This window comes from Carlito syrichta, unplaced genomic scaffold (assembly GCF_000164805.1).
Source record: "Carlito syrichta isolate Samal-C Ts95f unplaced genomic scaffold, Tarsius_syrichta-2.0.1 Scaffold307112, whole genome shotgun sequence".
NCBI lineage: Eukaryota > Metazoa > Chordata > Mammalia > Primates > Tarsiidae > Carlito > Carlito syrichta.
In genome coordinates this window covers 1,601,855-1,615,881 of record NW_007251208.1, presented here as the reverse complement: position 1 = coordinate 1,615,881, position 14,027 = coordinate 1,601,855, and the positions used below count along the sequence as shown (strand labels likewise).

The window sequence follows — 14,027 nt, the reverse complement described above, 5'->3', positions numbered from 1 at the left end:
CTGTAAAAGGGAGTATTTTTAAAAACCAATTTAGCCTCAGCTTGTTCTTTTAATATTCACTGCACTCCAGTGGTTGGCAAGATCGGTGCAGAGCTGAGGAGTAAGGTAGTCATAGCAGCATGTAGTTGTAAATTAGCTGTACCGAGGAGAATGTCTTCCTCATGCTGAGTTTGCTTACAAATTGCCCATGGGACAAGCCCAAGAGAAAAGTCTCTTCTGTCTTTATTCTGAAGACTGGTCAGTCCCTTTTCCTTTCTGGCTACCCACAGAAGAGACATCCAAGTGTTGAATGTGTTTTCTTAATAAAGCTGTCCTCAAGTAGTCTGTGCCCTCACTGGCCCTGAAGAAGGTTCTAGGACCAGAAGAGCTTCTTAGATTCTCCGAAGGGCCTTTCACCATGCTCCCTTCACACTGTCTAATAGCAACTGAGTGACATACCCTGGCCAGGCCTGCTTACATTTCACTCCAGCAGCCTTTGATTTGACTGAAACCTCAGCAAGGGGATCACAAGAAACAGCAATCAATCAACAGAGAAACAAGGCCCAGTTCAACTGAGGGAGCTGTGAGGGAAATGGAAATTAACTAGCTACAGACCTATGACCATCAAAAACCAAGTGTATGAAAGAAAAAATCATCCTAAAAAGAGATAGGAAAAGAATCCTTCTCAGAAATGCTTTAGAAAAGATGAAATCTGTTACTTTATTCTATCACTCTAAAGTACATGGAATTATTACTGTCCAAGTGGTTGCCATAAAGAGGTTAAAGTGGCAAGTCGTCTTCCTGATGAACACAAGTTTTCTCTTTCATATTCATTAGAAAATGTATTTTAAATGAATTTCCATTTTTAACCACTCTACTGACATAACACAGCACATTTCACATTCTTTCAATTAAAAGGAGGTTGTCAACCAGACTGAATAAAATTGTATCCTTTTGGTCTTTTATAATTTATGGAAACTTTTAAAGTATAAAGTGTAACACAGAAGTTGACTGATTGAGCTTTCTGACTGATTGAAAAACAAGTACAATATAGGAAGAATGAAAGATTTCACTTTAATCTAATTAAAAGTCAAGAATAAAGACTCTGGACAATATTTCTTTAATTTCCCAAATATCACGTATTCTCCTACTTTTCTTTCACTCACTTTTGACAATCATATAATACACTTGTTCTGAAAAAGCATCCGTGATTACAAATAAAAAATATGCACCCATAAGCCCTAAAGCACCATTTAAAATACTATATTAATAATTTTAATTTCTGATTTTAATGAATTCTTAACATTAAATGAGCACTGTTTCATGTACAATGCTGATTTTTAAGAGATCTGAAAATGAAATGTAGTAAAGTTATTGCTTTCAGAATTAAGTTGGCACAATCTACACAAGATATAATCAAAAAGCAAAACACACCAAAGCAGTTACACAATCAATCCTTATCCCTTCTTTTGACATTTTTAAATTAACATTTAAAAAGCTATCCTTACAATTTTAGTAAAAGAGATGTCCTGTCACCTAGATACCTAAATTCTAGACACGGTAAGACACTTCAAGAATATTACTGTGTTTAACCACAGCAATAATTTAACTTTTCGCATGTTAAGCAGTGTAATAAATGCTTGAAAAACCTTGAGGTCAAGTTCTGTAGGTATATTACTTTGCCAGACAATACCAAAAAAATCACAATGCAAAACCAAGAGTATTTATTTTCATTATTTAAAAAAATGCAACATTTATTTCACAATCCCTGGAACTGTAAAAGAGTTATTCTTTTAATTGACAGAGTCAAAGGAAGTATTTGAAATGTCAAAATACATATGCTGAATGTGATTTAGCATATAAGCACCAAAAATCCAAAAAGTTTACAAAAATTGTTTAAACATATAAGGTGCATGTATTCATGAATTACATTCGGTTTGAGGGAAGAGACAGTACCCCAAAGTTCATAAATATTTAAGAAATATCTGTATAGTTTCCAACTTTATTTATAGCTAAATAACAAATACTGCTTTCAGGTTTCTTTACACATCGATCTTAAACTTAGGTTCAAAATTTAAGTGCTGTCATACTGGGAATGGCAGTTTAATCACATTTGTTTATATTTCAGTTTAAGATACTTCATACAAGTATTTAATGCCCTAAAAACTTTTGTTTAAAAACAGTCATTTAGTGAACACCTGAAGCTAACAAAAAAGTTAGATCTCAGCCAGGCTCGATGGCTTAACCTGTAATCCCAGCGTTTTGGGAGGCCGAGGTGAGTGGATAGCCTGAGCCTGTGGGTTCAAGACCCACCTGGGCAACTTGGCGAGACCTCATCTCTACAATAAATCAAAAATTAGCCAGTCGTGGTAGTGCGTGCCTGTAGTTCCAGCTACTTGGAAGGCTGAGGCAGAAGGATGAGGGAGCGGCCACTGCACTCCAGTCTGGGTGACAGAGTGAGACTCCAACTCAAAAAAAAAAAAAAAGTTAGATCTCCTACATTTTTATGTAGAATTGAGTATTGAGTTGTTTGGAGTCAAATAAAATTGTTTTTTAAATGTTATCAATCCACCCTATAATTATAATTTTTCTAAGTATGCCAGTATAGCTTTGAGCAATAATTGCTATTATGAAGTTAGATAAAGTAAATACAAAATTAATTTCTTGGTTTACAAATCAAAATCATTGTCTTTCCAAACCACTTGGTCAATGCTGATAACAACTAAATAAGGAAAACATTTGCTAATATTGCTCTAAAAATAATGACTTAGCTGTCCTGAATGGCAAATTAGGTTAGGGAAGGGACTTGACTTGGCAATCCAGTTCTGTGGAGGTGCCACCTCAGCCTCACTCTAAATAGCTTATACAAAATGGAGTTATTCACATTGCTAACACAAATCCAGCAAGCGATGGTCCTGAATGCCATCTACATTTATTTATTTACTCTTTACTGTGTATATTTAAAAAAGAATTTTGTTGTGCTTTTCACATATCTAAGTTTTCATATCAAACATTTAACTTCTTGGTTTCTTGGAAAGGGAAGGGAAAGACTAAGAAAACAGTACAGCAAGAGAGTCGGACTGTAAAGCAACAGTACACACAACTAGCCAAATCTCTTTAATTTAAAGGATAATGTCATCACAAGGCAACATAGACATGTATAAAAGAAAATAAAGTCTCTTCCCCAAAATCCATATTATTCCGTGACAGATTTTCACAGCAACCAATATATATATCAATATATTTTTCACAATCTGTTCAGTTATCCATTGAGTATGCTTTTAGAATTAAAATGTCATTACCAAAGCAGTCTAAACATTGTACTTTTAGGGAAATGTGCTTAGAGATGGTTCAATGATTTGCTCATGATGATGACTATTTACAACACTATCTAGTTATGTTAGCAATAAATAATCCTGATATCAAAAGAGATAATAATGCTCATGCACACACCAAGATGGCTGCATGCTCTTAAAATATTTACACGTAGTTTCTCTTTTACAGCTCTCCTGTTAACAGTGAAAGTGCGCATTCTTCCATTTCCTCCTCATTTCCGTTAGTCTTGCTTCTGGGGGATGCACCCTTCCATTTCTACAACTTCAGGCCATCCTTCATACTTGTTTGTATCCTTGTTGTTCTTTATGTGCTATTGGAACACGATAATAGTATAAAATAGTTTAAAAATCTTTGTGAACTGAATGAAGATTTGCAACGGCATACTTTACTCACTTTCTTTTCAGTAACACTCATATCAACGAAGAGTTCATATAAATTATTGTTGAAGATACTAACGAGTGACCCTCAGGGTCTGTCGTATACATCGCAGAACTTTAAATAAGAGCTGAAATAACAAAACACTGCAGACATTTTTAAAGGATTTTTGGTTAGTTAAAAAGTAAAGTTTAAGCCGGGCTCGGTGGCTCAGTCTGTAATCCTGTGCCTTTGGGAGGCTGAGGTGAGTGGATTGCCTGAGCCCGCAGGTTCGAGACCTGCCTGGGCAATTTGGCAAGACCTTATCTCTACAATAAATCAAAAAAATCAGCCGGGCGTGGTAGCGCATGCCTGTAATTACTTGGAAGGCGAGGCGGAAGGATCGCCGGAACCCAGCAGGTTGAGGCTGCGGTGGCCGGGAGCAGCCACTGCACTCCAGTCTGGGCGACAGAGTGAGACTCCAACTCAAAAAAAAAAAAAAAAAAAGTAAAGTTTATATTCTATTAAGTTCTAAAGTATTTCCAAACTTACCTGATTCTAATATCCAAAACTCAGTTAAAATCCTTAATAACTAATGCTTCCAAAAAGCTTAAGATAAAGAAATATTCCAATGCATTGTTATATAGGAAAAAAAAATTCCCATGTAGAATTTTTTCTTTTTACTAGTTGTTCCTCCTTTTTTTTCCCCATGCAGAATTTTTAAGTTCATTTTTAAGTTTTGAAATTTAAAAAGTATGATGATTATATCAAATAACTAATTACCAAGAATTCATGACAAATATATGAACATGTTTAATATTCTGCCTATGCTGGGATGTGAATAAGATTTCATACAATTTGTTTTTATTAATTATGAGAGTCAAAGACACTAACCTGTTCAAAAGGGCTTTTTGTCTTAATGCCCTTCCCACCACAGAAGACCCAGTTGTCTCTAAAACCAAGATTATTAATAGATGTACTCCCCAATTCAGCAATGAGCCGCCGGGCCTCATCGTTGAGCCTTAAAGAGGAAGAGAAAGAATACACCAATCAGCACAGGGTACCTACTGTATACTATCTAACTAATAGTGACTCACCTAGGATATTTAACATGTAACACGAGATACAATGAGAATGAATATTTGGCTTAAATAGGAAAACATCTTCCTACTATTTGAATTCTTTAGTGACAAAAGACATGAAATCCAGCAGTTAATTTTAAATTTATTCTGTTAGAAGCTATCTTTTAGAGGTCTTTATTTCACAACAATAATTTACCTACACTTAATTATTTTAACTACAACCATCAAATAAATAAGGGGTACTGAGTTAACAGATGCCTACCCAGGCTAATTCAAGGTCTTACGCAACAAATATCTTTGTAAAATTAATAATCATTTTGAATCTCCACTAAATTCCTTTGTAAATTACATTTTATCAGAATAATGGTAAATGCTGACAGAAATCTGGATGTTTCCAACACTATATTTTATTAAAAGAATATGAATTTTGAGAAAGGGGATATAAACTGTGCTTCAGTGATAACTGCCAAGTGGTTACTTAATAAAAATGAAAATATTAACCACATAGTAGCTAAATATCTACTAGCAGGAGAAAGAGCAGTGACAAAAATTAGCCACTAGGAAAACTGCTCATTGAAAGATGTCATTAAAACATTTTGTGTAAGTTATCATCCTAATGTTGAGCGATTTTTCTCTCCTTTATCACACATAGGGGAAAGGAAATTCATTAGATAAATGCTAGTTGTAGAACTAAAAACAGAAATAAAAGATAACTACAGGTGAAGTTTGTTCTGCTAGAACCTGAGGCAAGGCAAGTTTTATATTTGCAAATAGCAGGAAAGTCGGTGAGGAAGGCCCTTAAGTCATTCCACAGTGTTTTTTTAAACATCTCCTTTAATATAGTAACAAAAGAAACACTAAGTAGAATGGTTTTCATTTAACTAATCTGAGGATAAATGGGATAATTTATCTTTTAAAAAGCTTTAGGAAACAGGAAAGAACTACATCTATCATTAAACTTTCACGTTTTTTGCAAACCGCATCTATGGGGCAGTGGAGCTGTTTCAGCCACAGAATGGGCACTGCTGTCCACCTGAAGGAAATTCACTAGAATCAGCAAGAAAAGAAGCTTTTGCCTGTGGAACATGTAGCCCTTCAGACGCACCTCTACATAAAGGCATGCACTATAACCAACTGAATTCAAAAAAGTGCAATGTCTCTGTGCAGAGGAACCAGACAAGTTTCAGCCTCTGTGGAGACTGTGAGACCTAGCCGTGGGATCCGTGCCTATGCTTCCTGCTTTCTCCTCACTGTTCCTCTGGAGCCCTGTCTCCTGTGCCCACCCTCACGTGAATCAGCCATCACTCTTCATTTGTTTGCTCATGTGATAAGTAACTTTTGTGCCAGAGGGAAACCTCCCCCCTAAATGTACTACCTGAACCCTGTTTTCTTGTTTCCAAATGCTGTTGGGATGTCATGGATCTGGAAGATTGTCAAATTCTACTTGCACAGTTTATCAAAATGTTCTATTTCCTGGCTACCTTCTTAGAAGTGTACACTTACATCATCAGCACTAGAGGATAAGTTCTGCTGCTCTAACAAGAAGAAAGGTACTGAAATGCAGAGGGCAGGCTCTCTGGTCATCTAAGTGGATTGCTACCTGCAGAGAGGCTTTGGGGTTCCACTCACATTTACATCTCAAAAAAGTTACAAACTTGCCCCTCACAGGCCTTTAGGGAAGCTCATAAATAGCTAAAGCAATGAATATTAAGCTCGCAAATGACAAAATACTGATTTATACTCAAAACTGCCTACAGCGTGTGTGGTTATTCAAATGCAGGTTTAGTCCCTGGAAAAAGTAAACTTTTTCTTTTTTAAGAGTTTGGCATCAACTAAGAAATAGATTGAAGAAGTGTCAGTCATTCTTACTTCTGTACTTTTTTTTTTTTAGTTGGAGTCTCACTCCGTCGCCCAGGCTGGAGTGCAGTGACACGCTCACGGCCACCCCAGTGCTGATCTGTTAGGCTCCGGTGACTCTTCCGCCTCAGCCTTCCACATAGCCAGAACTACAGGTGTGTGGTACCATACCCAGCTAATTTTTGATTTATTGTAGAGACTAAGTCTCACCAAGTTGCCTGGGATGGTTTCGAACCCGTGGGCTCAGGCAATTCACTCACCTCGGCCTCCCAAAGTGCTGGGATTATAGGCTGAGCCACCGAGTTCGGCCTACTTCTGTACTTTTGAGTTTCAGAAGTGATCATAATGATCTGTATGAATAAACCAAACTGATGCAGCCACAGAGCTGGAAGTAACTTGAAGATTTAACTTTATGTTCTCACTTTATTAATCTTTTTCCTTACTTTTCCATGAGACCACCCTGAGTTTGCATGCTTGAAAAGGCCTGCTAGCAAGCCTGACCCTTGCCAACATCTGGACACCTGAATTTGGGGAGGGCTCCCGCCATTTTTAGAGTGCACATTTCAGTGTGCACAAACAGTGCAACTTACACCAAACATTTGTGTTTTCTGTCTGGGAGTCTGAAATTTGGGGACAGGTTAGGCAGGGGTGCCTATGTGAACAGCCCCCACCCCCAAAAAAACCCCTAGGCATTGAGTCTCTAAAAAGTTTCCTTGTAAACACTTCCCATACACTGTCATAAATTGTTGCTGGAAGAATTAAACACATGCTGTTTGACCTCACTTGGAAGAGGACTACTGAAAACGTGGGCCCATTATCTCTAAGCATTGACAAAACTTTTCCCTTTGGTGATTTTCTTTTGTATCTTATTACTGTAACAAATCATAGCCATGAGTCCTATTAGAGAATCATCAAAACAGAAAGTGGTTTGGGGGACACCTGACACATTTCTCTCTATATATCTAAATATAGTATTATAACAAGATGACTTTCTCAGTAACTTCTGAAGCTTTCTGATCTGCTTACGTAGAGTTTGGTAGATTATTTCTTTCGGAGCTTCTATTTAAGTGAAAACAATTTCATTTTTCAAAAAGACGTTTAAAACCATGCAACACAGTCAATATAAATACATAGGCGGTATCAAAATGTCGCATTTCTTTAAAAGCCAAATTAATACATACTTATATACGGCATAAAGTTTGTAGATAAAAGTTTCTTATTCTACATAGGAGTATGAATTTGTTGCACATATTTTGACTTTTACTAATGGTCTTAAAATGCTGAGTTGTTTACATTTGTGTTAAATGAGTTGTTTTAGTGAAGAATTTAATTTCAAACAAAAAGAAAGTATCCTGTGATAAACCAGGAGACAGAGAGCAGGATCAAGTCTTGCCAGAAGACCTAGTGCTGCACAGGCAATCTGCAGTGATGGAGGAAGTGGGGACTGCGACAGAGTCTCTGGGTTCTGCCTCAACCCTTGCTAAAAAGGAGGCACATCAGACAATCCTACAGTCACACCATCAAACCAAGACAAAGATCCATTTCTGGAAGTGCGAAAAGCAACAAGTTCAGCTAATATTCTGGGCTCAGTAGGGAAGAGCCAGGTAGGAAGCAGAAGTGTCAGGAACTTTGGAAGAAAATCGCCATATTACCTCAGGACTTTGAAGAATAAGAAAAGCTAAATATATGCAGTGTAAATGGCCACATAGCCTAGACTCGGAAGGGAGTATTACCAAAAGTCCAGATAGAAATTCCATTGCGGGAATATGACTCTTTAAAAATAAGGCAGGTCAACTGCAGTGGCTCATGCCTGTAATCTCAGCACTTTGGGAGGCCAACACAGGAAGACTACTTAAGCTCAGAAGTTTTTAGACCAGCCTAAGCAATAAAGCGGGACCTTGTTTCTACAAAAAAATTAAAAAATAAACTGGGCATGGTGGCATGCACCTATAGTCACAGCTACTGAGGAGGCTGAGGTGGAAGGAATCCCCTGAGCCCAAGAAGTCGAGGTGGCAGTGAGCTATGATCGTGCCACTGCACTCCAGCCTAGGCAATAGAATGAGACCCTGACTAAAAAGCAGACAAACAAACAAAAAATAACAACAAACTCAATAATTTTCACTATACATTGCTAACAATCCCAGAAGATAAGGAGGATGCTTTCTAAATGAGTGATAACCATAGAAGTGTTCTATGATGGGCTCAAGCTTAAAAAGAAAAGCATGCAAAAATATAAGACAAACCACATCACAAATGACAAAACTTGGAACACTACTATCAGGAAGACCTGTAGTACTAAAAATGAGATGTGACTCATAAAGCTATTAGAGGCCACAGAAAAAACTTTTGCTACTAAGTGTGACTAACAAAGGGATCCACTGTTTCATAAGAAGAGTGAGATACTATCATCAGATCAAAGCACAATTGTCTTTTCCAGGGAAGCAAACATTTCTTGATCAACATAAAGAGGGAACAGTAGCTCAATAAAGTCCACGTAAGTGTTCTGAAGTAAATCTAAGTTCCCAACCCCTCTTCCCCCCAACACACACACACACACACACACACACACACACTAAAAGAACTTGATATAATCTTCAAGGTAGTGTCAGTTACTTTAGAAACATCATGGAAAATGGAGATGCTAAGACACTGAAAGCTAAATATTCTAGTTTTCAAAAACATAAAAATTTTAGAAGACATGGTCTCATAAAACTAATTCCAATTCCTAGCCAAATTCTAGATAGAATGACAACAATGATCCTATGAGCATTAAAAAGCAAAAAGGAAAGAAAGGAGGAAGAATGGGAAGGGGAGAAGAGTAAGTATGGTGGAAACAGGGTTATCTCAGCAATTTCAGCTTTTGTAGAGGTTTCTGGGCAATAGATCTGGGTACTATATAATTAGCATAGTCTAGGAATGTCAAGTGAGCATCTGATAATCTCAGAAAATAACATCCAGGAATAAAATAATGAAACAGCAGCTGAATGCTATGCCTATTAAAGATATATTAGAGCTATGTGAAAAGTAGTTTCTGCAATTGATTAGTAGATTAATCCTGGGAGGAGGGCCCAAGCAGGGTGGAACCCCGCCCTTGGTAAACACGTTTATCAGTGACTTATCTTTAGACATAAGAATGACTTTGGAGAGCATACAAAGCCTGGATTATGGAAACTTCAGAGGACAAATGTCAGAATCAAGACCAGGTGGCTCAAATCAGCAAAATTAAATTTAACAAGGATAAATGAATATAAAGTCCCTTATTTAGATTAAACAAAATCAAGTTTTGAATGGGAGAAAGACCTCACTTGGTGGTGGTTAAAAAAAAGTCTGAAATCAAATAAAAAATCTGAGAATTTAACTTGACCAAAAACTAACGAGCCAAAACTGTGATGTGACTGTTTAAAGAAAACTAATACAGTACCAGTCTGTATGAATATTCAAAGAAATGTAATCTCTAAAGCATGGTGAGCTAGCATCTGCACTGCACTCTGTAGTGGCCAGACCACATCTGGAAGCCTGTGTTGGATCTGGTGCACTCATTTTAAGAGAGACAATAATCAACTAGAGAATTCCCAAGAAATAGAGCCCCAGGAGGGTAAAATGAATTAGAAACCTGACATGATAAAAAGCTGAAAGAGCCACATGTATTGAGACTGGAAAAGAGAAAACTAAAAGAGAAATGCAAATTAGCCTTAAATACTTGAAGTATCAGATAATTTGGGAAACATATTTTTTGTTTTGTTGTTCCCTTTACCCAAGTGAAAAACTATCAGGCAGAACTTAGAGGCAGATCACCTTGGGAACATAATATTGCCTTACTACTGTTTTGTTTTGTTTCAAATGGAAATATGGCAAGGGCTGGCATCTTAGTAGGGGAGGAGTTCAGAAGAGGTGTTCATATGGAAGTTCCAAGGGAGCCTGGCATGGGTTCACAGGCTGCTTCAGATAAGCGTAAAGATTTTTTCTAACTCAGAGACATTCACATGTAAACCCTTCACTTAAACATGGTATCAGCATGCCATAAGGTACTCTCTCCAAAGGAAGAATATGATAGCAAAATTTAGCTTGCTTATTCAAATTATGATATTCTTTACTAAATAAACAAAAGATAACTCATTTGAGCAGGGGCTGGGCTGGAAAGGAGGCATCATTAGAGACCTACACTCCCCAGAGTGTAAGTTTTCTTAGAAAAAAAGCAGTTTTTTCTATTTTGGTTTTTACAATGAGCTTCATAGTTAAAAATCAAGAAACACTGTGATTAAAAGATAATGAGGCTTCTTTAGGCCAGAACTTCAGAGACTTTCACTGTTAAATACCTAAAAGGAACAAAATACAAGGCACCATCCTCAAACTTCTTTGACCATGATTTGAACTTGAAAGGACCAGGGTTCCACTTAATACACTTTGGGAAATGATGTGACGGAGACCAGTTCTAGTTAATTCTGCTGAAGTTCACAGTATTGCTGATGGGCTCATTATTTTTTGTAGTAACTAGGATCAGAGAGGAACAGCACAGAATTGGTCCTGCTTTCCCTGGTCAAAATGTAAGCCAACTCTTTTTCTCTTGGAAATAGAGCATGCATTCTCTATTCTCTTGGATATAGAGAATATATTTATCTTTAAGAAATATTTCTTTCTCTTGGAAATAGGGGCATCCATTCTAAACTCTCTAAACTCTAAATAGAATAAAAAGAATTCCGTATGAGGTCAAGTCCAGTGGCCTTAACAAGGAAAAGCCATAATACACAGGAGCAGGCAGAGCTGCTTCTCATGTAGAAGAGAGGGTATGTCACAACTGAAGAAGCATTTCAAACATTCCACAATCAGACACCTGCCAAGGTAATGGGTTTTTATTTTGTTCCAAGTAATAGATGTATATAATAGATGTATACAGCCTTCCATAAAGATTGTTTGCCATTTTGGTATAAAAGATATAATGCTAACAATTTATCTTACTAGTGTTTAGGAAAGAGAAATATTTGAAATATAAATTTGTGTGCCCCTAAATGACAATGCATACATCCCAATTCATTTAAACATACAGAGGTTGAATCATGTATTGACCAAGTGAACAGGTGTAAAGACATCAAAATTTAGAGTTCTACTTTTGCCTTATAGTTTGAAGCCTCTTCTGAGGCCAATTTGTTACATTTAATGGGCACCAGAAAATAGCAGTTAAAGGGTAAAAATCATTCCTGCTTTGCCTTAGTTCTTAGGTGTGACTAACATTTATTATTAGCACATTAGTAGATTAAGAGGAACAGTTCTTGCTGGGCTCAGTGGCTCAGCCTGTAATCCCAGCACTTTGGGAGGCCAAGGCAAGTGGATTGCCTGAGCCCATGAGTTTGAGACCAGCTGGGGCAACTTAGTGAGACCCCATCTCTACAATAAATAAAATAATTAGCCGGGCATGGTAGTGCACGCCTGTAGTTCTGGCTACTTGGAAGCCTGAGGCGAGAGGATTGCCAGAGCCCAGCAAGTCCATGCAGAAGTGGCTGTGAGCGTGCCACTGCACTCCAGCCTGGGTGATGGAGTGAGACTCCAACCCACCCCCCCGCCAAAAAAGGAGGAAATGTTCTGATTCCCATCAGGTATAGCAACAAGATAAAAAATAATCTGGTAAAGAATAGAGGTCATGTGCATGGTGTGCATGGATGGAGAAAAGTGAGGCATTCTTTTATTAATGTTAAAACCTCAAGTGATACATATAATATCCTATTCTCTCAGCAAAAGCAAACAGCAAGTTACTTTTTTTTAAAATAAGAAAAGCCTAATTATCTTCTGTTTCATTCTACTTAGCTACAAGAAAATGCTTGCATATGCAAGCTTTAGGTTAACTTTCAATTTGTGAATTTAGCATGCTTTTAGTTGAACCAGATGAAATGCAAAATGTCAATTAAACTACTTCAGTTTACAGTTATTCATAAAATAACACTATTTTCTTAATGTAAATCAACAATAATATAACTAATACAATAAGTACAGTCATAAAACTCAATAGATAAAAAAGACATGCCATATTCCTGGTGTAGTATTAAGGACTCTCCAACTAAAATCTAAAATAAATGTTCTCTATTCTTGATAAAAATCATTTTTTAAAAAAAACATACAAAAAACAATTTTTCTAGCAAGAATATAAAAGGGGATTTTATCCTCACCAGAGAAGCATGGAGCACAATTATGTTTACAAAACAGTTATAAAATAATTAAAATAGTATCTTTTTGGAACAGAAATAAATAGATCAACTGAATAGAAGAGAAATACCAGAAACAAAGCCAAATCTACATAAAAAAACCTAGTGTTTAACAGCATTATACACCACTGGGAAATTACATATGGATTTTTTTTTTTTTTTTTTTTTTTTTTTTAGTCAGAGTCTCACTTTATCATCCAGACTGGAGTGCACTGGCATGATCATGGCCACCGCAACCTTGACCTGTTGGGCTAAGGTGCTCCTTCTGTTTCAGTCTTTCAAATAGCCGAAAGTAGTGGTGCATCCACTCTAGTCCAGCTAATTTTTAAAGATTTTATTGTAGACATGCCAAGTTTTCCAGGCTGGACTTGAACCCCTGAGCTCAGGCAATCTTCTTGCCTCCACCTCCCAAAGTGCTGGGATTACAGGTTTGAGTCAATGCACTCAGTTGCAAATTGATTTTTGAAAATACATAAACACAGTGAAATCACTGGGAAAAAAAAAAATCTACTAAATATCTAATCCAGAGATGAAAAAATACATCTTAATTATAAAAGTAGAAGACACTAAAAGGAAAATTCATACTTGATTACATAGGAATTAGTATAAACTTCTAAAAAAAATCCTACACTAACAAAATTAACAGCAAATGATAAACAAACAAAAAAATACAATTTTAACATAATGGTTAATACCTTTAACATATGGGTTCTTGTGAATCAATATCAACTTGAATGATCAAAAGATAATTCACCACAGGCCAAAAAAACTTAGAGAAAAAAATCCAATCTTAACAATAATCAAAGAAAGACATTAAAACATGATACATTTTCAAAACTTTTGGCATTGGAACATTTAAAAGGTTAATAATCAGGCAACCCCTTCGGGTGCCCTCCCACTGTGTGAGCTTTTCTGTCCTCTCAATAAGTTCTGCTTTCTCATTTAAAAAAAAATTAACAATCAGTGCCATGGAATTTCTGAGAAAAATGTAAAATTATAAAATTAATACATGTTTTAAAAAGTTGTCTTTTAAAAATATGCACATCCTTTAATTCAACAATCCCACTTTAAATAAATTAATCTTAAGGAAATTGAAATGCATTGTTCAAAATTTTTTAAGACAGTACATTTTGCTAAGTATGAAAACTGGAAACAGCCCAAGTCTAGCAATAGGCATTCTATTAAACAGACTATAAATTATGACATGTTTGAAAACTAGACTAGG

At 36.5% G+C, this 14,027-nt stretch overlaps 1 protein-coding gene across 2 annotated transcripts in view; it reads right to left on the bottom strand.

Moving 5' to 3' along the window:
- Positions 1–3,075: 3,075 nt before the first annotated feature.
- Positions 3,076–14,027, bottom strand: part of FAM3C (family with sequence similarity 3 member C) — a 44,842-nt gene continuing 33,890 nt past the window's right edge. For both annotated transcript variants that reach the window (XM_008063876.1, XM_008063875.2), the window contains exons 8-9: positions 4,564–4,690; positions 3,076–3,625 (exon numbers count right to left, since the gene is read on the bottom strand). In XM_008063876.1, the coding sequence (XP_008062067.1) occupies positions 3,536–3,625; positions 4,564–4,690 (217 nt within the window). In that variant the 3' untranslated portion in view covers positions 3,076–3,535. The remainder of the gene's footprint in view (positions 3,626–4,563; positions 4,691–14,027) is intronic.